We start from the raw sequence: 26,124 nt of genomic DNA, 5'->3' as shown, positions 1-26,124 counted from the left end.
TTCTCAAAGGGTGTGGAAGGCCACACTGGTGTGCCAGGAGAGGGTGGCAAGTGTGGCGGGGAGATTCAAAGAAACATTTAAACATTTCAGAGGGTTTGCTTGTCTCAAATGAAAGGTAAAGGTAAAGGACTCCAGGACAGTTGTTGTTGATGTTGTTGTTTAGTCATGTCCGACTCTTCGTGACCCCCTGGACCAGAGCACGTCAGGCATTCCTGTCTTCCACTGCCTCCCACAGTTTGGTCAAACTCATGCTACTAGCTTCGAGAACACTGTCTAACTTTGCTTCAGGATGAGAACACAAATCGTGTAGCGGCGGCGTGGCGGTAGCGGGAGGCCCCATTAGCTAAAGTGGTACCTCAGGTTAAGAATAGTTTCAGGTTAAGAACGGACCTCCAGAACGAATTAAGTTCTTAACCCAAGGTACCACTGTATGGGGTTGCGGTGCTCATCTTGCTTTCAGGCTGAGGGAGTCGGCGTTTGTCTGCAGACAGCTTTCCAGGTCATGTGGTCAGCAGGAGTAAACCACTTCTGGTGCAACGGGACACCGTGATGGAAACCAGAGCGCACAGAAACGCTGTTTACCTTCTCGCCAGAGCGGTACCTATTTATCTACTTGCACTGGCGTGCTTTTGAATTGCTGGGTTGGCAGGAGCAGGGACCGAGCAACGGGAGCTCACCCCGTCGCGGGGATTCGAACCGCCGACCTTCTGATCGGCAAGCCCAAGAGGCTCAGTGGTTTAGACCCTACCTTGTCTCAAACTAGACTTAATGTAGATGAGATTGCCCAGCAAAAGCAAGCTCACACCTCTCACTGAGCTTGTATATATACTTACGGTACATATGTAAGAGGCTCATTTATAATTATATTTTGGGAATGATTCATGTTCTTAGGTAGCTGCATTGTTTTATGCTTTCTGGGTGTCCCACGATCATATTACAAAGTACTTGTGTTCTATGGTGTAAATCAAGCACTGCTACGAGTGGTTTCTTTTCGTTTTCCAACGCATTTCTTATCAAAAAGAAATTGTGTGTAGCATGAGCAATTTCTAATTCAGAAAAGTGTGGCCCAGAAGAAAAAAGTTTTGAGAACTTGATTATCTCCATGACATGTAAAGCTTCTTCACCTGATGTTTTCCAGCATCAAGCTGCGCTTAAAGGCACGGGAGAAACCAAGAGCTGTTTTAACCCATCAGGTGGCATTCTGACGCTAGCATCTAGCCTGGACGGCATCCTTGTTTATAAACTAATTCAGATTGACTAATTCACTGGATAAATTCATGCTACTGTTTATCTTAAATATCATAATGGGGGGGGTACTACTAGTAGTAGTACTAATAGTACAGTGGTACCTCGGGTTAAGTACTTAATTCGTTCCGGAGGTCCGTTCTTAACCTGAAACTGTTCTTAACCTGAAGCACCACTTTAGCTAATGGGGCCTCCCACTGCCGCCGTGCCATCGGAGCACGATTTCTGTTCTCATCCTGAAGCAAAGTTCTTAACCCAAGGTACTATTTCTGGGTTAGCAGAGTCTGTAACCTAAAGCGTATGTAACCCGAGGTACCAGTGTACTGATAATAATACTAATAAATTTGTTTACACCCCACAATTTCCCCCCTGATTCTTCTCAAGGCAGCTTACAGATAAAAACAAGTATCACTGAAAACATAGAAAAACAAATCATTATAAAACGAGATATATATATATCTGTTTTAAAAAAATAATTGCTGTGTCTGTAAAATTCTAAAGGCTTAACAAGAATTAATTAAGTAATTGAACCAGAAAGGAATTATCTCCTGTCTTTTTTTGAGAGAGAGAGCTGTATCTGCAACTAATTCCCTTTGGAGCAGCTGAACTGGAACCAATTCCTTCCCAAACACCGCTTTAATATTTCTTAAGGGAGGCTCTCCTCCAACACGTTGCTTCCTGGCAGGGCCTTGAAATTGTGGAACGGGACTTTCCAAAAGTCTGGCTTCTGGGAAACCTGCCTCTGGGTTTAGGGCAGTCCCGAGGCGGGGGAACAATTGCAGGAACTGCACCCCCCCTCCTTTATTTGGGCTAGTGGCAGAAGGAAAAACTCTCCACTTTGCCAGTTTTGCTCAATGCAAAGAGCCCTCTAAGCTCCTCCCCTTTCATGTGTGACTTCACTCACCCTCGCATTGTTCACTATTTTAGTATTTGCATGGGTCCAAGTCGTGGGAATGCCTAGCTGAACACCCAAGGCTCCCAGACATTTCATAGCTGTGTGGAAGAGGGAACGCCAGGAAGAGGAGGAGGAGGAGGAGGAAGAGGGGGGAAATGTCATGCAAAGGTAGATTAAAGATAAACGCACACCCCTTCCTTCTCGGCATTACAGACCCCCTGGGTTTGTTTCTGGAAGGCTGGAATATTCAGGAGAAATTAAAGAAAGTTCATCTTCAAGGAGCACATGGTTAAGCTGTGGAATTATATTTATTTATTTATTGCCCGCCCAACTGACTGGGTTTCCCCAGCCACTCTGGGCGGCTCCCAAAAGAATAATAATAATGGACACAGGTGGCGCTGTGGGTTAAACCACAGAGCCGAGGACTTGCCGATCAGAAGGTCGGCGGTTCGAATCCCCGCGACGGGGTGAGCTCCCGTTGCTCGGTCCCTGCTCCTGTCAACCTAGCAGTTCGAAAGCACGTCAAAGTGCAAATAGATAAATGGGTACCACTCCGGCAGGAAGGTAAACAGCATTTCCGTGCGCTGCTCTGGTTTGCCAGAAGCGGCTTAGTCATGCTGGCCACATGACATGGAAGCTGTACGCAGGCTCCATCGGCCAGTAAAGCGAGATGAGTGGCACAACCCCAGAGTTGGCCACAACTGGACCTAATGGTCAGAGGTCCCTTTACCTTTTTACCTTGGGTTAAGAACTTAATTCGTTCTGGAGGTCCATTCTTAACCTGAAACTGTTCTTAACCTGAGGTACCACTTCAGCTAATGGGGCCTCCCGCTGCCGCCGCGCAATTTCTGTTCTCATCCTGAAGCGAAGTTCTTAACCCGAGGTACTATTTCTGGGTTAGCGGAGTCTGTAACCTGAAGTGTCTGTAACCTGAAGCATCTGTAACCCGAGGTACCACTGTAATAATAATAAGTGATAAAACATCAAACATTAGAAACTTCTCTAAACAGGGCTGCCTTCAGATGTCTTCTAAAAGTCAGATAGTTGTTTACTTCCTTGACATCTGATGGGAGGGCATTCCACAGGGCAGCCGCCACCCTCTGCCTAGTTCCCTGTAACCTCATTTCTCGCAGTGAGGGAACCGCCAGAAGGCCCTCAGCACTGGATCTCAGTGTCCGGGCAGAACGATGGGGGTGGAGATGCTCCTTCAGATATACTGGGCTGAGGCCACTTAGGGCTTTAACGGTCAGCACCAACACTTTGAATTGTGCTCGTAAATGCACTGGGAGCCAATGTAGGTCTTTCAGGACCGGTGTTATGTGGTCTCGGCGGCCGCTCCCAGTCGCCAGTCTGGCTGCCATATTCTGGATTGGCTATAGTGATGACCAATAACCTAGATTGCTTTAGAAGAAGGTTGTACAAATTCAAGGAGGGCTATCAATGGCTACTAGCCAGGCTGGCTATGGAGGCAGAAAAGCTTCTGAACTGCAGCTGACGGAAACCACAAGAGGGGAGAAGCTCTTGGGCTTGGCTTTCCCAGAAACATCTGCTTGGCCGCTGTGAGAACAGAATGCTGGACTAGATGGGTCATCGTCTTGATACAGCAAACTCTTTTTATGCTTTTCCAAAACCCGAGGATCAAACTATTTCTAACGCTTTTCACGACCTCTTTAATTCTTGCATGGCTGGGTTGCTTGGAAACAAATGCTGGGCGTGTGATGGAGAGTGAACTGAACTGGGGCAACAGCACAGGTGTGGGAGGGACTTTAGCCTTTTGCCACAATAATAATAATAATAATAATAATAATAATAATAAATTTTATTTATACCCCGCCCTCCCCAGCCAGAGTCGGGCTCAGGGTGGCTAGCACCAATAAAATCAAAGTTAAAACATAATAGGGAAAAAAGAGAAGAGGGGAACCAATTTCAAATACAGGTTAAAATGCAATTTAAAATGCAGCCTCATCTGCTACAGACCTGATCTGGTTCAGACCCCATACAGACACCTGCTATTTTTTTCCCCAAAAAATAACCACCACAAAAGAGTTGCAAGCCATCCACGGGTCCTGGGGTGAAGGGAAAATAATAAATTGAAATAATGATTATAATAATACATGGTTGTGGGCAGCGAGGGGATCTTTCCCAGTCTAGCCCTCTGATCCTTTTAACTTGTGGCACCAGAGACTGTAAGCATGTAATCTCGGGATGGCTGTCACCCATCCAGTCATGTCTCATGAGCTGAGAACATGTACTGTATCCCCAGTGACTGAGCAGTAGGACACCTGCACTGAATGCAGAATGTCCCCGGTTCAGGGCACACAGATATCAGAAGAAGAAGAAGAAGAAGAAGAAGAAGACGAAGCAGCAGCAGCAGCAGCCGCCTTGTCATTGCTCCTGTCAGTCCACTAGCACCAATTCAGCGAGGAGTCTGCCCGCTGTGTCTCTGCACGATTCACTGTTCTGGCCTTGTTTCCTCCCAATCAGCTGCAGACTGGTGTGAGTCGCTGTGCTCTGCTTCCAAGCCAGAGCCATGCTTGGAAAAGCAATTCACAGGGAAACACAGGCGGGTGAGGGCGAGGCAATCTGATTTCCTCACCCTAAAAAAAAAGAAAAAAGAAAGCTTATCAGAGCAGGCCTCCCTTCCTCGTTGGCGTGGGCAAAGGGTGCTTCATGTACGGTAAGAAGCACGGTCCCCACCCACGTGACGGGGAGAGCCCTCGCTTGCCCTTCCTCCTCCAGTTCACCTCCTTGGCAGAACTTTAGATGTTCACTTGGCGCTGAAGGTGGCGGTTAACCCCTTCGCCTCCATGGTGGCTGCCTCTCCTCCCTCGGCCAGCAGGGGGCCCCGTTCCCTAGCCGCCAGCGACCTCGCCTGCCCTTTGGACCAATTCTGGGGGAATCCCGTTCAGTTTTCCCCTCCCTTCCCCAACCGCGAATGACTCGTCATTTGCGCAGCCGTTCCGTGCAGCTCCGGAGCGCCGCTGCGCCCTCTGCGTCCTCTGGGAGAACAACCCGATCGCCCCGCATCCTCCTTTCCAGCTAACTTCTTGCTTCTTCCTGCCAACCCACGCGACGCGGTGCCTCTCCTGCTTCAGCCTGCAGGAAAAGGCCAGGTCGCCACCCAATTTTTCCCCTGGCGAAGCGTCTTTTCTCTCTCTCTCCCCCGCCCCACGCCAAAGGAAGCGGCGCGCCTGCGAGATCTCCGCGTGGCAGGCTGATTTTAAAGGAAGAGGAGCAGCAGGGCTGCAGGCTGCCACCTTTTCTCCTTGCTCCTGCTCCTGTGCGTCTAACAGCAGCCTGCAGCGCAGAGATCTGGCAGGCGCAGCTTTTCCTCGCGTGGAGAAAGACGCTCGATCTGGTAGATTTCTCCGTGCCAGGCAGAAATCCAGTCCACGAAATCCAGTGATAAAGATGGTGCAAAACTCGCATCGGAGTTATCAAGAGAGCAACGTTATGCCACCGAAGTTAAAAAGCCAATGCTCGTGTTAAGTGGTTTTTATGCTTTGTGGGGGGAAATATTATTATTTTAATCGAGGTACAACTTACAAGCAGGCAGAATTTTAACAGGTGCAGCTTGCCCCATTATCACTATATGCTGGGGAGAACGCTGTTAATCTGACAGATTTTGTGGGGGGGGCAGAACCTGAGTTAGTTATGCACAGTTATACCCCCTTCGCCCAATAACATATTGTGGGGTCACAAGTAAGCCCCGCCCTGCATAATAGAACACATGACGTGGTGCACGGACGCTATTTGAATGGCAATGGCCATCAACGGGGGGAGGGGGGATATTTTATTGCTGTATTGCTTTTAACACTCGATTGGGAGCAGCCCAGAGTGGCTGGGGAAACTCAGCCAGGTGGGCGGGGTATAAATAATAAATGATTATTGTTGTTGTTGTTGTTGTTGTTGTGGAAGCCGAAGATCCCCTAGGCCCAAGGAGTTGGCTCCTAAAAAGGTAAAGGTAAAGGGACCCCTGACCGCTAGGTCCAGTCGTGGCCGACTCTGGGGTTGCGGCACTCATCTCGCTTTATTGGCCGAGGGAGCCGGCATACAGCTTCCGGGTCATGTGGCCAGCATGACTAAGTGGCGAACCAGAGCAGCGCACGGAAATGCCGTTTACCTTCCCGCCCGAGTGGTACCTATTTATCTACTTGCACTTTGACGTGCTTTCAAACTGCTAGGTTGGCAGGAGCAGGGACCGAGCAATGGGAGCTCACCCCATCATGGGGATTCAAACCACTGACCTTCTGATCAGCAAGACCTAGGCTCTGTGGTTTAACCCACAGCGCCACCCGCATCCCTATAGTTGGCTCCTATGTAACATAGTTACATATATATGTAACTATATGTACATAGTTTTACATATGTACATATATGTACATATATATGTAACTATATGTACATATATATATGTAACTATATGTACATAGTTGGCTCCTATGTAACGCTTAATGCCAAAATGGGCTAATAAGCGATTTACAAAAGTCTAAAGACACAAACATTAAAATGTGTGACTGCACGGCGGTGGGGAGACGCAAACAACGGCTACGAGCCACGGAGGCGATGCCCTGCCTGCATGGCCGGAAGCAGGAACCCTTCTGAATACCCGTTGCTGGAGAGCGCAGGAGCGAGAAGGCTCTTGTGCCCGGGTCCCGCTTGCGGGCATATCACGGGCATCTGATTGGCCATACAGGATGCTGGACCAGATGGGGAACTGGCCTGATGGTCCATCAGGGTTCTTATGACTGCAAGACCAGTAATTCCAGAACCGAACCTATCCTTAAGTAAAAACCACTGAGCCGCGCAGCCTCATTCATCGCTGGGCGTCTTTCTCTCCTTCCCCTGGCCTCTTCCCGAGGAAAGAGTTAAGCGCCCCGTCGCCTTCTAGCCCTGGCGAGGGGCGGTCGCACTCCTTGCCCTTCCCCTCTGGGGCGTTCCCGGCTGGGAGGGGAGAAGTCCGGGAAAAGGGCCGCAAAAGCGGAGCGGAGCGCCTCCTCGCCCCCCGATCCCGCTCGCCTCTCCGCCTGGGGAGCTGGCAATGCGCCCTGGGCGCACCTGGCCTCTTTGGCAATGCGCCCTGGGCGCATGGCGCGCAGGGCTCCCCTGGCCGTTGTGCGCCTGCCGGGGAAAGGAGTTTCGAGAGCGGGCAGTCGGCCAAGAGGAGGAGGAGCTGTAGGCGGAACTCCCCCAGGGAGGGGAGGCCGGTAAGAGGCGTCTGTGAAAGTCCCTAGTATTCAGCTGAGCCGACGGGGAAGTCCCGGCTTCCTCTACCGCCGAGGGTGGGCGAAGCAGCGGGTGTCACCGCCGCTCCTCGGGATTCACTCGTGGGCGCCCGCGGGGCACTGAGGGCACTGCCATCGCCACCCAGACCGTCGAGTTTGGGCGGCGGGGCAGCACTTCCAGCCAGGAAAAAGAAAAACAAGAGAAGAGAATTGGCAAGGGACGGAGCGCGGAGACCGGGCGCGGCTTGGCTGGTGACTCCTTTCCCCGGAATCCAGAAAGCGGACGAGGAGGGTGCGGGTGAGGTTGTGACCTTCCTGCACCCCCCCACCCCCCCTCGGCTCTCTCCCGGCTGCTCTCGGAAAGGACTGCCTGCCGGCTTCCTGAGCTTGACACCTCACCCACTGCCCACACCCTGTGAGCAAAGCGCTCAGGTGTGATCACATGGCGCGTCGGTGGAGGTAACCGGGCCATCCATTCTTCCGAGCCTATGGAAAGGGATTTGCAGCGCCCGTCGGAGGGCGCTTGGAAAGCGGCCGCCGTCGGAAACTGAGAGCCTCCCCCAAGCTGCCTTGGGTGAGCGGGTTCCCTGGGGGCTTTTGGTTTGCGAACATGAGCAGGTGATGGTGACTTTCCGACTGCCCACTCAGCAGCACCCGGGAAAGCTGACCAGGTGGACGCCTCCCGCTCCACCAGCGCTTGACCCAGCTCTGGAGCCGAAAGCGAACCCTGCCCGGGAGTCCCTGCCCGGCGACGGCAAGGAGGATTTGGCAAACATGGCCGGGGAGCTACCTGTGGACTTGAGCACCTGGCGGAAAGGGGGCAGCCAAGGCAGATGCGTCGCCCCCGATAGAGAGGTTTCTTTGGACGCCTCCGGGAGGCAGTTGCCTACTTCCCGGGAGCCCGAGGAAGCCCCGAGTGCCGTCTGCCAGCCCGGCCCCATCCTTCCAGGAATGCGGAGCACGGCTTCCCCCCAGGCGGGCCTGGAAGGAGAGAAGAAGGCCAAGACGTGCTTGCCGTTGCGGAAACGCCCGTATGTCGTGCCGGGGGCAGATGGGGACGCCCAGGGGCCGCTGGCTGGCAAAGTCCCCAAGACGGAGAGCAGCGAGCTGTGGGGCTCCCCCTTCAATGGTTACCACTCTCCGTATATCTCCGTCAGCTACCCAAGATTCCCAGCTGCCTATTACTCAGGTAAAGAGAAGGCCCCCTCTCTGGAATGCTCTATCCCCGCTCAATCTCCTTCCGCCAGCAGCTGATTTTTCTACCTCTCCATCCTTAGGGTTTTTTGCAGCCAACTTCCTTCACAATCACTTGGCACCCATCCGCTTGCCTTTCCGAGAGTGGCTCACCTGCGGTGCTCTAGATCTCGATGGACCACACACCCCATCATCTCTGGGTTGTGTTGGCCGGGGTGGAGATGGAGCCCCACAACATTTGAGGGCCACAGGTGACCCACTCCTAGTTTGCATCGTCCCTTTTGTGATCCAAGGGCCCCACTTGGTAACTGAGGCGAAGGAAGGGCTTTGGACTCGCCCAAAAGTTTTTTGTTTCCCAGCTGTAGGGGTCAAGAAGAGGAAGGCCTGCAGCAAGGAGGAAATGAATCTGTCAGGCAGGTGTGGCAGCCAGACGGATGGGAGGTCTGCGAAACTGGTGAAATGGAGATGTTGGTGCCTGCCTTGGTCCCGAGAACATAATCTCTGAATTGGGAAGTCCCCTTGTGTGCATCGCACCTCAGCCCTGAAAATGCCTAGGTGGCTGTAGCAAGCTGGCTCCTGGCCTGCAGTGAAGAATATTTTTATTTATTATTATTATTATTATTATTATTTGGTCCTATAGCACCAAGCTTGCAGGTTCAATCACTGTATGGAACAGCTGTATATTCCTGCATTGCAGGGGGTTGGACTGGTCAGGGTTTCCCAAACTTGGGTCTCCAGCTGTTTTTGGACTACAGTTCCCACCATCCCTGGCCACTGTTCCTGCTAGCTATGGATGATGGGAGTTGTAGTCCAAAAAACAGCTAGAGACCCAAGTTTGGGACTACATGGTCTTCAGGGTTTCTTCCAGCTCTAAAATTCTATGATTCTATTCCTATTAATTTTATTTCTGCCCTTCCTCCCAAAGGAGCCCAGGGCAGCAGATATAAAATCATTAAAAGATATAAAATCATTAAAACATCTTGATGCAGTACAGGTGCAGACTGGGAAAGATCTCTTGTCAAAAGAGCCTACCTTACCGGGTTGTTGTAGGCGTTGTCGATCTGGAGGGCTCTGCAGAATGCATGTGCTGTAGAAACGCCTGAAGTATTTTTTATGAGTTGTTTGTCATTAGACCAGCTAGTGGCTTGGAGATGACAAAGCTTCTGAGCACAACAGAAGTCTTCGTCAGGTGTGAGGCCAGCACAGGCGCAAGGTAAAATGTAGCCCTCTCCTCAAGTGGGGAATCTGGACTTCACGGCAAGTTTGGTCAGAATTGTGGCGTCGGGAGAAGCACACCTGTGGCAGCGCTAGATGCTCAGGCTTTACTTCTGCCTGTGGTGCTATTGTGGTCCAAACCGTGAGGTGCCCCAGAGTGTCTCCGTCTATGGAGCATCCATGAAGCTCACCTTCTCCCTTTGAAACCACTCCCTTCCTTCCTGCCCACTAGGTGTGGAAGCTCTTCATTTCACCTCAGGCGGCAAATAAGCAAAGACCGTCCTGAGATGCAGCGCAAATGCGACCGAAACCAAGCACATCTCATTGGATGCAGTCCACAGTCCGCACAATACATTTAAAGCACTCTTCAGCACCGTTAACAAACTACAGCTCCCATAATTTTTTGGGGGGAAGCAGTACAAAGTGGTATAAATAGTGCTTTAATTGTATGGTGCAGACTGGACCCTTTAATTGCCGTTTTCTGCTGCCGTTCCACCCAGTTTGACCAGAATGAGGAAATCTGAGCTTCTTAGCAGAAGAACCAAGGGGTTTTTTTGGAGGGAGGCAGTTTCCTCCTCTCTCTCTATTTTTAAAACAATTCAACAGGATCACCCCTGTCTTCGGTTGTTGTGAGGTCTGAAATGCATCTGCATATACAAACAGCGATAACAAAGCACCCTTTAAAATGTGCTGCCTATGGAGGAAATAAAATGCAAACTTGGGGCTTTGTTGTTACTCTTTCCGTTTGCGCCCATTCTCTCTGCCACCACTACTGAGGCTCAAAACGGCATTCCTTGCTCCTGAAGAGGCTGGCGACGGGCAGAGCTCAAGGAAAGCCTTCCAGTGAACTTATCAATGAGGGGACGAGGAGTCCCGGATGCCTGGGTTTTTTTAGGGTCGGCTTTGCGTCTCATTCCAACCCCTTCTTTCTCTTTTTCCCCACCTCCCCGTTTCAGGTTTGGCCGGCCCCTTCCTCAGCCCCGAGATGTCGCCGCTTTTGCATCCCATGACCCCCAACCCAGTGCTGAGGGTCCCCACCCCTTACTCTTTCCTCTGCCCCGTGGAGGCCCAGTTGGCCCTAGACGTTGCCACAGCGACCAAGCAAGATGAGGACGGAGACACGTAAGGAGAGGGAGAAGCTGGGTGCTCAAGGGGGGAGAGCTGGAAGTGCAGGAGAAGCCGGGAAGGATTGGGGCCTGGCAGGCAATGGGGGGGAGCTTCAGTTTTGAGGGTCGATTCTGAGAAGGCATGTGTGCAATACCTGGGAATTTATAATTAAACGGCAGCTTGCACATGCTCAGAGGACTTCCTTGTTTCTGATTTTCCCATCCCAGTACTGAAGTCTGAGTCATGGGTGGAAGTTGAATCTTGCCTCTAGATTCAGTTTCCACGGTGGGGCTGAAGAATTTGAGGCATCATTTGAGGAGCCCAACACCCCATATTTCACCCCACATGCAAATGGTTGCTTTGTGGTATCTCTATCTCTGCACTGGTGACCTGCCATTTGCAGATTCTGGTTGTGGGAAGAGGAACTAAGCAGTTTCCCCTGCTAATGCCATGACCAATGCGTTTGCAGAACACGTAGTTCTAGCCTCAGTGACTGTTGGCGTGATCTGTGAAATGGGCCTGTGCGCTAGCTAAGCCAACAACACACAGCCCCATTGTTTAAAAAAGGAAACAAGCAGCCGTTGGTTATTCTGTACAGACCTTTCTATAGAAAGGAGCATAACTGCAGCAAACACATTTAAAAACTCACTTTTTTTCAGGGGAGGGAAAGGGAAGGTAATTTGACTTGGAAGGTATCCAAGAGCTGAGCCTTCTGGAATGTTTCTGCTGTGGATTTGAACCTGGGTCTCCCAGGATGAAGAAATCCATCCTTTGCATAATCAGCCCACACCAACCTTCCCTAACCCTCCAGATGTTTCGAGCCACAACTCCCGCCAGCCCCTGATGTGTGGAATTGTATTGCCGCATCATGTCAGGGCAGCCGTTTGCTTAGGCAAATTGGGGGGCGGAGGGGAGAGCCCTGATTAGACACATTCCTGGTGGGTGCAGCCTGTCGGCGGCTGTCCGCCACCACAGTAGCTAGGTTGAGCCTCCATATCCAAAAGCAGTTTACCCCACCTCTAGGGCCAAACAGCTGGAGCCTGCCTTCTTTCCACCCTGGGTGGTTGGAAGGATCACGGACTTAGCCTAAGTTGTACAGGTAACGCTCTTTCCTTCTGGTTTGGGTTTGGACATTTGGAGAGGAAGGCCTCTCCGCCTTTTTCTCCTCCTCTCACTGAGCAGCTTTGTTTAACCGGAGCCAAGCGCAGCTGCCAAAGGGGAATCCCCTACCCAAGCTACACCCCTCCCTCTTACACACACCCTGACTTCCTCCCCGTCTGCTGACGTTTCCACTGCTGTGTAATTGTTGGCAGCCCTGTCCCTTTTCCTGGAATATGGCGAAGGGGAGAAGTGACCCCCGCCCCTCTCTCCTCCTTAAGCCGCCCCACATTCTTCTGAGCTGCAGAGCCCTGAACCAGGGGTTGCTGTTCTCCTCCTTCCTCTCTGCTGGGGGGGCTGGCTCCTGCGGTGAGCCCTTGAGGCTCCGTTAGCGAGACAGGAAGCGGAGGTCAGGGCTCGGCTTACTGGAAGCCGGTGCCCTGGGAGTCCTTCCCGCTGCCTGTGGGCTTGGCCCCAGACGATAAGGCGGTTTCGTTTCATGGCAAGCGGGGAGAGAGGCAGCTTCTGCGAAGTCAGGTGGAGCCCAGGGTGCTCTGTGGATAGGTGTCAGGGGGGCGTTGAGACTTTGGACAACCGAGAGCGAGAGCTTTGGCCGGGAGTGAAATAGGGAGGGGGCTGCAAGCAGGGAGACCCCCTTAACCCCACACATGCCCCTTTATAGAGGGTTCAGACCAGGGCCTTGCAGAGCCAGGCAGAGGCCCGGGCCAGGTAGATAATGTGCCCCCCCTTTTTTTTTACCCTGGGGATAACTGAAGTCTTAGAAATAAGTATAGAAATAATTTCCACAAAAGTTATGCTGACAAATCATTTTATTTCAAAGCATGAACCGTTTCTGCATATAAAGACAAAATGGAAAATATAGATACAGTGGTACCTCGGGTTGCATACGCTTCAGGTTACAGACGCTTCAGGTTACAGACTCCGCTAATCCAGAAATAGTACCTTGGGTTAAGAACTTTGTTTCAGGATGAGAACAGAAATTGTGCAGCGGCAGCAGCGAGAGGCCCCATTAGCTAAAGTGGTGCTCCAGGTTAAGAACAGTTTCGGGTTAAGAACGGACCTCTAGAACGAATTAAGTATGTAACCAGAGGTACCACCGTATACAACAGTGCTTTTTAAAAATACATAGAGAAAAGGGTTATTTTAAGTACAGTGATACCTCGGGTTAAGTACTTAATTCGTTCCAGAGGTCCGTTCTTAACCTGAAACTGTTCTTAACCTGAAGCACCACTTTAGCTAATGGGGCCTCCTGCTGCTGCCGCTGTGCCGCCGGAGCACAATTTCTGTTCTCATCCTGAAGCAAAGTTCTTAACCCGAGGTACTATTTCTGGGACAGCGGAGTCTGTAACCTGAAGCATATGTAACCCGAGGTACCACTGTATGTGTTGGTTGCGCTATTAAGAGGCAATATTAAAAACGGCTTAAAACGGCGCCCAATCACAGAGATAAGGTGCGTCCTAAAAACATACATTTCATGCCATGGATGATTTAGCTAAGATTTCTGCAACTCGCGGGTTGGACTGGATGACCCTTGGGGTCCCTTCCAAGTGTCAAAAGCCCAGGTATAGGGTTTCCTGTATAGTGAAGGTGCTTCTGCGTGCAGGGAGCTCCACAGCTTGGAAGCTGCTGTTCCAATCCACCCCACCTTCAGTCCCGATCAACTTTTCTCATGTGCCCAATGCAACCTCTGCCAAAGTGGTGCCTCCAGGTGGCTGATGGGAGTTGTAGTCTGGAAGGCGCCAGGTTAGCAAAGCTTTGCAGACCGGGGGGGGGGGATCTCTGGTCTAATGGATTCGCAGCTCATTTCTCTGTCCCGTTCCAGGCCTCTCCACATCGCTGTGGTTCAGGGGAATCTTCTGGCCGCTCGGCGCCTGATTGCTCTTTTCCACCAGGGGAGGCAAGGCCTGGACACCTTCAACAACCTGCGGCAGGTAAGTGGGAGCCATGGGGTAGGGGCGTGCTGTCGGTCCATCATCCAGAGAGAGGCAGTGTGGTGTAGGGGTTAGAGTGTTGGACCCAGACCCGGGAGACCAGGGTTCGAATCCCCACTCAGCTATGAAGCTGGTTGGGTGACCTTGGGCGTCACTCGCCCATGGCCTGACCTACCTCACAGGGTTGTTTTTATAGGGTAAAATAGGGAGGGGAACTATGCATTCTCTTTGGAGGAAAGCAAGGCGAACGGAAATGCAAAAAATAAATAAATCCCACAGTGGCCACCAAGAATCTTAGCATAGAGGATGTGAAGGCAATCGTACCTTGTTGTTTGTCCGCAGCACCTGATATTTTGAGGTACAGTGGTACCTCGGGTTACATGCGCTTCAGGTTACATACGCTTCAGGTTACAGACTCCGCTAACCCAGAAATATTACCTCGGGTTAAGAACTTTGCTTCAGGATGAGAACAGAAATCGCGCGGTGGCAGCAGGAGGCCCAATTAGCTAAAGTGGTGCTTCAGGTTAAGAACAGTTTCAGGTTAAGAACAGACCTCCAGAACGAATTCAGTACGTAACCAGAGGTACCACTGTACACTGCTCCTGGACATGGGGTCTTTGCTTTAGCAGCACGTTTGGGAAGACTTGGAGGGCTTCTCCATCCAAGCCCTCACAGCTTGGGGGAGTGATTGCCTCTCTCTTAGGCCGCGGGGAGAAAGCCTCCATCTGGCTTTTCATTCTTCACACCAATGTGGACGGCCGAATGTTATTGTAGGTCTCAGGCTGGAAAAGTGGGGAGAGGAATCACAGCAACCTGCCTTATACCAAGGCCACATTCACCCCAGACATTGAAAGCACTGTGATACCACTTTAAACAGTCATGGTTTCCCCCAAAGAACTCTGGGAGCTATAGTTTGTTAAGCCCTGTTTGGAGACCTCCTGTTACAATCCTCAGCCCTGTTTCGCAGTCAGTCCTGCTTCCCAAGGAACTCTGGGAATTGTAGTTTTAGCGGATGGAATCAGGTATCTCCTAACAACTTTCAGCACCCACAGCAAACTATAGCTCCCACAACTTTTTCCTGGGGTGGGGGCTGTTTAAAGTTGTATCATAGTGCCAGGGCTGACCCAAAACAATTTGGCACCTGAAGCAGAGCTAAAATGGCACTTCTCTCCCCGCCAGGGAAGAAGGGGTGAAGGAAGATCTACATCAGGAGCAAGGGGGGGGGGGGGAGAAAGATGGACATCAGGGCTCTGCCGCCCCAGTGGATCTTGCCACCTGAGGCGGTCTCCTCCACTTGCCTCTTGGGTGGGCCGGCCCTACGTTAAATAGTGCATTAACCTTTCCTCTTGGGTGGGCTGGCCCTGGCTAAAGTTCTACATCAGGATCTGCTGTCCCAGCGGACTCTGCCGCCTGAGGCGGTCGCCTCCCTTTGTCTCTTGGGTGGGCCGGCCCCGCACGGTGCTTTAAATGCACAGTGCAAACTGGGGCCGAGTCCGTCTAGCTCAGTTTTGCCTGTGCATCGACTGGCAAAGCAGTGGCTCTCCAGGGTTTCAGCTCTCAGCCCTACCCAGAGACGCCGGGGAACGAACCGCGAGACCTTCTACATGCAAAGCAGAGGCTCTGAACCACGGAGCCACAACCCTTCCCCCTCCAGGAAGTTTTAGACGTGATCAGGTCTTGTGCATCAAGGGAGGCAGAGAGAACAGGTTCCCCCACTCTTTAGGGCTTCCAGTAAAGCTGGGGTATTCTAGATCCAGACCTTTAGAGGCCCTAAGCAGTTAAAAGATTTTGGTGCCCCCGTATACAAGTTGCAAGGTTCTAATTTGGTTGTATTCCCAAGATGAGTGTATTTTTATTTTTTACCAGTCACCAAAGCACAAACAGTGAAACCCCCCAGGCGGCTGATACATTGGGTATACAATATTCAATAATATACATATTCAATAATAACATATACAAATCAACCATATGTACACTTCTATATACACTCCTCCTTCCACAAGTGTTATTTAACTTTTAACATTTTAATTGCCCCATATTGTTCAAACCTACTCAAATAATTCTATATCTTCTCAAACCAATCCTCCTCTTTCTCAGTGACCTTAAACCCTTTCATTCTATGTATCTACACAGTTAAGTATTCTAAAATTATAATATTATTCAGTTTTTTCCTCCATTGGTTCATCCCTAACTCTTCTGCATTTTCCCAATTACTCGCTATGACCTGTCTGGCTGCAATTACCATCAATTTTACCTATTTGCATTCCTCTTTTGTTTTTAACTCAGTACTACTCAGAGTAATAAGAACCATTAATTTAGTTATTTCCACGTTCCTTCCTACAATTCCCGATATTTCTATACCAATCTGTTTCCAAAATTCATTAAGATGAATGTATATCATCAACCTCTAGCTAGGATAGCTCTGTCAGTAGAGCAGAAGACTCTCAATCTCAGGGTTGTGGGTTCAAGCCCCACATTGGGCAAAAGATTCCTGTATTTCAGGGGTTGGGCTAGATGACCGTCAGGGTCCCTTCCAACTCTATGATTCTATTACAGTGGTACCTCGGGTTACATACACTTCAGGTTACATACGCTTCAGGTTACAGACTCCGCTAACCCAGAAATAGTACCTTGGGTTAAGCACTTTGTTCAGGATGAGAACAGAAATTGTGCTCCGGCAGCACGGCAGCAGCAGGAGGCCCCGTTAGCTAAAGTGGTGCTTCAGGTTAAGAACAGTTTCATGTTAAGAATGGACCTCCGGAACGAATTAAGTACGTAACCAGATGTATTGACAAGCTGGAACATGTGCAGAGGAGGGCAACCAAGATAACCATAATAATAATTTATTATTTATACCCCTTCCCCAGCCACTCTGGGCGGCTTCTAACAAAATATTAATATACAGTAGTGCATCAAACATTAAAAGCTTCCCTAAACAGGGCTGCCTTCAGATGTCTTCTAAAAGTCTGGTAGTTGTTGTTCTCTTTGACATCTGGTGGGAGGGAGTTCCACACGAATTAAGTACTTAACCCGAGGTACCACTGTATTACTATTTTGTTGTTGTATGTATGCACGCATGTGTATAAGTATGTAATTTTTTTCACTTATTGTGGGAGCCATTTTTTGGTGGGAGCTGGTTCAGATCCACCACGGTAAATCCAGCAATGGAAAATTTCTGTGCTGCCCCCATTGATGCCCTAAGGGCGTCCTTATTTTGCTGAATGGTTCATCCAGCCCTGAGTGAAGAGAGAGCAAAAGGGGAAATTGGGTTGGGGGGGCAGCAGAGAGACGAGGAAAGGGGATGTTTTCCTACCACAGGATCCATTTCCATTGGCTGCTAACATATAACCTTCCCTCAAGAACACAACCCTCAAGAGTAAGAAGACCCACACAGATAGCACAGGGATTTGGGCAGAAACCTTGCTCAGAAGAGACCAGGGATCGACTGAGGTTTACTGGGCTTTTGATCCATTCTTCTGCCAAGGCAGGGGGTTCCTGGACGCCCGTGTCCCCCCTGTGGAAAGTTGGCGGCTTTTAAAATTGGTTATTAACGTGACCACAGACTCACAGGTCCGTCTTGTGTAGTGCCCTGCCGCAGTGAGAGAGCGAAGAGAAACACTTCAAAATGTCAGAAGTGGTCATTAGGTCCCGTATTGTAGGTTGGGATTTTGAGTCTGAAAAGGCAAAGGGTCATATCCAGGGTTAATTCTACTCAAGAGTTGACGCGTTGGAGAGATAACAGACATGGCTCACTCGGGTGCATTACTTGCAATGGGTCTCCTCTTGAGGCCACATCTGCGCTGTATTTTTGATGCCCTGTTATACCGCTTTGCAGCCATGGCTTCCCCCGCAAGGAATCATGGGAAATGTAGTTGCCAGGAGGCCCCCTATTCCCCTCACAGAGTGGTTTAGCAATCAATCCCTCCTCCCAGGGAACTCTGGGAATTGTAGTTCTGCGAAGGGGGTCTCCTGACAACGCTCAGCACCCATTAAAAAAACACACCAGTTGCCAGGATGCTCTGGGGGAAGAAACCCTGACTGTTTAAAGTTCTATCCTATTGCGTTATTGTGCAAATAGGGCCTGAGCAGAACCCACTTGGTTTGGGACCAAGTAGTAGGTTTCGAACTCTGGTTTCCAGGATATCCGAGCTTCCTAATGGTTGGTGCATTTCCCTGAAAGTTTGCGCAATCCTATCTTCCCCTGGGATCCATCACCATGGAGAAGTCTTGGGCGTGTTCTCAGAGCGGAGGTGGAGAGCTGGCGGCAGATCAGGACCTGCCGAGAGATCAATAAAAAGGTCTTGGGTCTGTTTTGTGGCTCATGAGCTCATGCAGTCATTGGCCTGATGTGCTGAGCCTCCATATTGTTGGGACACCACCCACTAGTAACTAAGTTGGACAGGCCTGTCTCCAGTGTGGTTTTGGAAGGATTCCGGACTCTTGGTCCTTTCCCAGGATGCCTCAGGGCCAGCGTGGGATTTCGCAGCCTCCATGGCAACCGAGGGACCGACTCGCATGGTCTTCAGCCCAATGCACCCCTCTTGATTTAGTCTTTGCTCCCAGTAGAGAGAGGGGTCTGGCAATGATAGTGGGGTGCTTTAAATGTTGCCACAGTCCAGTGTTTTTCAAACTCGGGTCTCCCGGTGTTCTTGGACTACAATGCCCATCATCCCTAGCAAGCAGGACCTGTGGCCCAGGATGATGGGAGCTGTAGTCCAACAAATGCTCTGGCGGGTTTTTCCAGAAGATATTGCTGGCGATCCTTTTGAGTCCCTGGCCTCGCTGTTTTGTGTGATGAAATGAGGATAAATCTTGATTTTATCAAGTCTGAATTATTGCAACGTGCTGAATGTGCGTGGAGGCTCCAGACACAGAATTCAGGACTTTATGTGTTTTTTTAAACCCAGTTTCTAGCCTTTAAGGCTGAGAAGAAAGGCTTGAAAGCTGATGGACAATTCTTGTCTGAAGCAGGGGGCGAGGCTTGAGTCGGTTTTCAAGGGTCATGATTTAAGTTCACAGGTAACTTCTCCCCAAATAAGCTTAATTTCCGTAATTCACAGAGATCTCAGTATTCAGCATTCTTTGCTACATTTTTTTTAAAAAAAAATAATATTACAGTGGTACCTCGGTTTTCGAACATCTCCGTTGCTCAACATTTCGGTTTTTAGCCACCAAAAACCCGAAAATAAATGCTTCCATTTTCAAACGTGCCTCGGAAGTCGAACGGCTTCCGCTGCGTGTATCTGTTGTTTTTCACAATTTTCTCTATTGAATTGGCAGGCCGCCCTTTGCGCCTCAGTTTTCGAACATTTCGGAAGTCGAACAGTCTTCCGGAATGGATGTCGTTTGAAAACCGAGGTACCACTGCACTTGGAAAAGACAAAACGCAACAAAACGCATGGGAGCTTGCTGGAGCAGGGAGAAGTAAACTCTTGAGAGGTTGGAGCATGGGTAGGCAAACTAAGGCCCGGGGGCCAGATCCGGCCCAATCGCCTTCTAAATGTGGCCCACGGACGGTCTGGGAATCAGTGTGTTTTTACATGAGTAGAATGTGTCCTTTTATTTAAAATGCTCCCAGTACGTTTCCGAGCACAATTCAAAGTGTTGGTCCTGACCTTTAAAGCCCTAACTGGCTTCAGCCCAGTATATCTGAAGGAGCATCTCCACCCCTATCGTTCTACCCGGACACTGAGGTCCAGCACCGAGGGCCTTCTGGCGGTTCCCTCACTGTGAGAAGCCAAGTTACAGGGAACCAGGCAGAGGGCCTTCTCGGTAGTGGCGCCCTCCCTGTGGAACACCCTCCCACCAGACTTTTAGAAGACATCTGAAGGCTTTTAATGTTTGATGCATCACGGTATTTTAATATTCTTTTGGAAGCCGCCCAGAGTGTCTGGGGAAGCCCAGCCAGATGGGCGGGGTATAAATAATAAATTATTATTATTATTATTATTATTATTATTATTATTATTCATAGAATCATAGAGTTGGAAGAGACCACAAGGGCCATGGAGTCCAACCCCCTGCCAAGCAGGAAACACCATCAGAGCACTCCTGACATATGGTTGTCAAGCCTCTGCTTAAAGACCTCCAAAGAAGGAGACTCCACCACACTCCTTGGCAGCAAATTCCACTGTCGAACAGTGGAATTTATTATTTATTTCAGTGGACAGTGGAATTTATTATTATTATTATTATTATTATTATTATTATTATTATTATTAATGCATCTCTGGGTTATTTGTGGGGCATAGGAATTTGTTCACCCCCCCCCAAAAAAAAATATAGTCTGGCCCCCCACAAGGTCTGAGGGACAGTGGTCTGGCCCCCTGCTGAAAAAGTTTGCTGACCCCTGGGTTGGAGTCTCCTGATCCTTGGACCAGGCAGGTTGCATCAGGCTTCCCAGGAGGAGCAGAGATTGTAGCTTAGCAGCGGCACCGAGTGCGTCTGGAAGGAGACCAGCCTAGCAAAAGCTGCACGCCAACAAGGCCCCAAACCGTGCAGTCCTTGAGGAGTCGTAAGCTTCGAAGGCTTAATTCCCAGCAGCTTCTTGTGCCCTCCCCTCTACCTGCCCAAGGGACTTTCCCTAGCCCTCGCTGGTGGCAAACCCCAGGCAACTTCCTCAACCGAGTGGCTCAAGAAAGACTCAAAGACTCAGCAGCACTGAGTCACAACACCAGGAACAACAGGCGGAAGTTGGGGGGGGTAAAGGTTTTAGAGGGGGTCGGGGTTATAACTATGCATATATTATTTCTAGCATGCAGTTTAGGGTCAAACCATCCTGCAGATAAAAAGCAGTCTCTGAAAGCATGCTTTCTCCTCGCTCCGTTTCTGTCCTTTATTTTTTGTGCACAGCCAACTTTCAGATTTGAGGCGGGCAAGGTTTTTAAACTAGATTTCTGTGGCAGCCGTAAATCTGAAAAGGCCTTGCGCAACGGAAAGGATGGCTCGTGGGAGTTTTGTCTTGTTCACGCCCATCCGCAATCCTCAGACCGCAGGAAAGAGAGTTCCCACTGGCAGCCAAGGAGATGTCTTACTAAATGAAGGCTGCCTCCTGGGTAAATCCATCTTGCATCCTTCCAGCATAGATAGGTTCCGGGCCAAATTCAAAGTGCTGTTTTTGAGCTTTACGTGGCTCAGGACGCCAGTCCCGCAAAGACTGCCTCTCTGTTTATGAACTGGCTCAAACCCTCAGCTGATAGCTCTTTTCTGTGTTCCTCCTCCAGAGGAGGCCAACACCAGAACGGGGCCTTTTCAGTGGTGTCCCCCCTCTTGTGGAATGCTTAGCGAGGCTCACCTGGCACCATCATTGCTAACCTTAGGGTGGCAGGCAAAAACATTTCTTTGGCTTTTAATGAGCTGTGGCTTCCTTCAGTGGGTGGGGTGTTCTGTGTTTTAAAAAGATGATCTTTAGATTTTTTTTGCTGGTTTAATGTGTGTTATTTATTTATTTATTTATTTATTTATTTATTTATTTATTGCTTGCGTTGTTGTTTTCTAATAAAAAAGTGACCCATGTTTAATAAAGAATAATGTTCCTTGTTCCTGCTTGAAATCCCTGCCACCCAAGCAGTGAGAGTCCAGAAATTTTGCCTTCCGAAAAGGAAAACTTGCAGGGAAAAGTCCTTTACAGAGATGTCCTGATCTAATAAAGACTCTCAAAAATGAAAAGTTGAACATTCCCGCTGCTTTTGATTGCAAGGTTGGAGGAGACCCCCTTTCTGGTTGTCTTCACTGCACTGTTCCACTAACCAGAATTTGGTGTTGTGCCCCAAATGTTGGCATTATCCTAGTCCTCAAGTTTCTGTCTCTGTATTACAGCTTCCTAGTTACTTAGGGGCAGCGTAACTATTTTGGTGGCAAACCTATACCTCCCATTTTGCAGGAAAATAATCCCTTCCGATGTCACAAATACTCAGGATTCCTCACAGCCCATCCACACTTTAATTTCCCCCATGATTCCAAGTCCCAGTAGGAGAGTGGGGTGGTTTTTTATTGTCTTGCTACTTTCCCTGGGAAAACCCCCTCTTTATTGCTGAATCGGAACAAATGTCAATTGGATTTTACATGATCGGGAAACAGCTCCACCCTCTTGGAGCACGTACAAATGTCCCGTGTTTAGATTTATTTTTTTCCAGCTAGTAGCAGAAAGTGACATTGCAAACTTGCCTTCTGCCCGGCGATCCTGGACCCATCTGTTCCTAGTATTGCCTCATCGTCAATTTCTCTACTGTAACATCTGGCTTTCCGGGGTCTTGGGGGTGGATGAAAGCTAGTATAGACTTGTTCCTGGAAATCCTTTTAACTGGAAATGAAAATTCAATCAACCATGAGTGACACTCACTTTTGGCTTCTGCAGTTTTGGTTTCTTTTTAGTTTTGCTGGGGCAGAGCTAGCTTCCTCTTGTCCAAATGCTTCCTGGTACATTTTTAATATCAAGATCATAGCATTGAAGTGCTGGAAGGGACTCCAAGGGTCATCTAGTCCAACCCCACTGCAATGCAGGAATCTCAGCTAAAGTATCCATGACAGGTGACCATCCAACCTCTGTTTAAAAATATCTCCAAGGAAGGAGAGTCCACAACCTCACGAGGGAATCCGTTCCACTGTCAAATTGCTCTTAAGTTCTTCCTAATTTTGAGTCGGAATCTCCTTTCTTGTAACTTGAACCCATTACCCCCCAAATCCTACCCTCCAGAGCTGGAGAAAACAAGCTTGTTCCCTCTTTTCTTATGTGACAGCCCTTGAGATATTTGAAGGTGGCCCACCCTCTCCGTAGGTATCAAGGCAGATGATGCCATTTTACAAAAGCCAGTGGGGTTGGGAACAGAACAAAAAAAATACTCTCCAAAAATAAAACCAGGTTATGTATGTGACGTCAGCAGCAAGGATTATAGTGGCAAAACACTGGAAAGATAAAAATATACCCATTAAAGATGAATGGGTAGTCAAATTGTGTGAGTACTTGGAGCTTGTGAAGCTGACAGATGCAATAAGAGATAAACCTAAAAAGATGGTGAAAGAAGAATGGGAATGTTTCAATAATTATCTAGGGGATAAGGGTTCATCAAGAAAGACCTGGTTATGTTTAGAATGATACTGCATAGGGAAATGTTCCCTAATACCAAGATGGAATGTAGATAGAGAGAATTGATAAGAATAATGATCTGTTGTGACCTTGACAGAAGCGTACAATAGATGAGCCTTCTTGTGTTTTGGCTCATCTTACTCTTTTTTCTCTTTTTTTCTCCTCCCCCCCCTTTTTTTTCTTTTTTCGTTTTTTACTTTCCTCCTCCTCCTCCTCCTCCTCCTTTCTTCTTTCTTTTTTCTTTCCCATAATGGCTTATGTTCTATGCCACGTACTTTGATTTTTTTTTGTAGTTTTTTAGCTTTTTTCATCATCATCATTATTATTAAGCAATTTTCTTTTATAATTTTGATTGCCTATATTTATCTGTATTTGTTTAAAGCAAAATAAAGGTATTTTTTTTATTAAAAAAAACTCTCCAGTTGTGCCAAATCAAGCTATCCGATGGCCTTCAGCCTCGTCCCATACGGACCCACCTCTACCACAAAAGTCCGGCCAAAAGACTTCCAAACCAAATGCCTTCCACAGTGCTATGTGAAACTGTGGAACTCTCTCCCACAGGAAAGCTTCTGAAAACCAGTTGCTGGAAGCCACAGGAAGGGGAGAGTTGCTCTTGTGCTGGGATCTTGATTGCGGGCTTCCTGCAGGCAGCTGGTTGGAAAACTTGGGAAACAGGACTAGATGGGCCTTTGGCCTAGTCCAGTGGGCTCCTAAAAGATACTTGGGCTCTGACTTTGGAGGGTCTCTGAAGAAAAGAGCTTTCCTGTTTACAGACTCTCTGTCTGGAAGCCTTTCTGAGGAAAACAACTTCACCCTACGCAAGTCAGATTGCGGTGAGGGTTCGAGAGAATGGTGCAATGCCGCCAAAATAGGTTTGTGTGTGTGTGTTTGTGTTTGTGCGGAGTTCAGGGGAAAGCGGGCTGCAGATCGCCCTCCCAGCCTCGCTGTCATTTCCTTATCTGTTTCTCATAAACCCTTCTTTTGCACCAGGCCTGTCCCTTTCTGAGAAGCGCCCAATTGCGTCAGCGCAGGCAGGTGCTGGGGGCTGTGGTTTCTTCTGTGGGAACCAGCTGGGTTTCCTCTGGTTAGCTGGCTGCGTAGGAGATGCTGAGCTTGAACCCTGCCACTTCTTCGGTTTCTCTTCTGTGACATCGCCAGCTACAAACAGCTCTGGTGCAGGGAAGTGGGGGGGACCTGTGTTCAACTTTCCCTGCAGTTGTTCTTCTGCTGTTACCCAGAAATGACCTGCAACAACACAGCACGATTCCTGTGCACAGACAGCAGCGCACACACACACATAGTGAGATAAATAGGGAGATAATAAATTATTATTTACTGAACTTACTAGTCGTTTTCCCTCTTACAGAAGTAACCCAGAAGCAATTTACAACAAGTCATTCCACTTTTTCATTGAGTTTTGTGCTGGAAGCGAAGCCTTGCTGTTGTTGTTTAGTCGTGTCCGACTCTTTGTGACCCCATGGACCAGAGCACGCCAGGCACTCCTGTCTTCCACTGCCTCCCGCAGTTGGGTCAAACTCATGCTGGTAGCTTCGAGAACACTGTCCAACCATCTCGTCCTCTGTCATCCCCTTCTCCTTGTGCCCTCCATCTTTCCCAGCCTCAGGGTCTTTTCCAGGGAGTCTTCTCTTCTCATGAGGTGGCCAAAGTATTGGAGCCTCAGCTTCAGGATCTGTCCTTCCAGTGAGCACTCAGGGCTGATTTCCTTCAGAATGGAGAGGTTTGATCTTCCTGCAGTCCATGGGACTCTCAAGAGTCTCCTCCAGCACCAGAATTCAAAAGCATCAATTCTTCAGCGATCAGCCTTCTTTATGGTCCAGCTCTCTCTTCCATACATCACTACTGGGAAAACCATAGCTTTAACTATACAGACCTTTGCTGGCAAGGTGATGTCTCTGCTTTTTAAGATGCTGTCTAGGTTTGTCATTGCTTTTCTCCCAAGAAGCAGGCGTCTTTTGATTTCGTGACTGCTGCTAAGCGAAGCATTAGTCTGATCCTAAATGTTACTAAGACGCGAATCCGGTAGCATTCAGCGGAGCTTATTCTCTGTTTAGAGGTCTGTTTCGGATTTAACGTGTGACCGTGGTTTCCTGCTAGCTCTCCTAGCTGTGGAGACCCCCAAGCTCCTTCTCACCCCCTTCCCCCTCTCTCCTGCTTGTTTACATGCTAGAAAAAAAGAAACAGGTGTTTCTACATCCAGAATCAACTCCTCATGATGCCCAAACTCAAAAACTGTGGGGTGTTGTGGTTTCAGAGTAAGCCAGGTTTTGAAACTGCAAATCGATCCTAACTAGAGTTTAATCAAGCCAGGGTTTCCGGAACATCACAGGGAACTGTTATTAGTTTACAGTTAGAATCAGAAGCTTCCACTTTCATCGTCTCCCAGGACACTTGGTTTTACATAATTTTACACATTTTATCTTTAACCATTTCAAACATTAAAACAAGTGGTTCTTTCAAACCCTCCCTACTTCCCTTCATGGGTTCCATATTTAAAATAAAGTATTTTAGGAATACTTAATCTTCCTGGTTTCTGATCTTTCCTGTCAGTTTCGCCATCTCTGCATACTCCATCAGTTTAGTCTGCTGTTCTTCTTCTCTGTCCTTCTATCTCTGGGCTAGAAGCATTCTCACAGCTGTTGTCACAGACATAAAAAAGCTTTTCCTGTTACTCTAAATCCTATTGTCAAGGCTTGTGTGACCCATATCTAAAGCAGCAAACATGTACACAATGCTTTGAGCTGCTTCTACAGAAGAGACGCCAACATCCATTTTGATCCATTATGGCTGCTTCAAAGCATACCTGAAACATACCACAGCTGCTGGCTTTGACGGATACGAAGGCCTCAGAGGGCCCAGATTAAGAACTTTAGTTATAGTAAAGGTAAAGGGACCCCTGACCATTAGGTCCAGTCGTGACCGACTCTGGGGTTGCTGTGCTCATCTCGCTCTATTGGCCGAGGGAGCCGGCGTACAGCTTCCGGGTCATGTGGCCAGCAGGACTAAGCCGCTTCTGGCAAACCAGAGCAGCGCACAGAAACGCCGTTTACCTTCCCGCCGGAGCGGTACCTATTTATCTACTTGCACTTT

At 49.0% G+C, this 26,124-nt stretch overlaps 1 protein-coding gene across 1 annotated transcript in view; it reads left to right on the top strand.

Annotated features, from left to right (window-relative positions):
• Positions 1-7,104: 7,104 nt before the first annotated feature.
• BCL3 (BCL3 transcription coactivator) overlaps positions 7,105-26,124 on the top strand; it is a 30,700-nt gene continuing 11,680 nt past the window's right edge. Inside the window, exons 1-3 of the mRNA XM_081018977.1 lie at positions 7,105-8,554; positions 10,731-10,896; positions 13,823-13,931. Of these exons, the coding sequence (XP_080875103.1) occupies positions 7,987-8,554; positions 10,731-10,896; positions 13,823-13,931 (843 nt within the window). The 5' untranslated portion in view covers positions 7,105-7,986. The remainder of the gene's footprint in view (positions 8,555-10,730; positions 10,897-13,822; positions 13,932-26,124) is intronic.

The sequence above is a fragment of the Podarcis pityusensis genome (genome assembly GCF_964106645.2).
Source record: "Podarcis pityusensis genome assembly, chromosome: 8".
Taxonomy (NCBI): domain Eukaryota; kingdom Metazoa; phylum Chordata; class Lepidosauria; order Squamata; family Lacertidae; genus Podarcis; species Podarcis pityusensis.
Note: the sequence above shows the minus strand (reverse complement) of the source record. Positions and strands in the feature narration are given on the sequence as shown.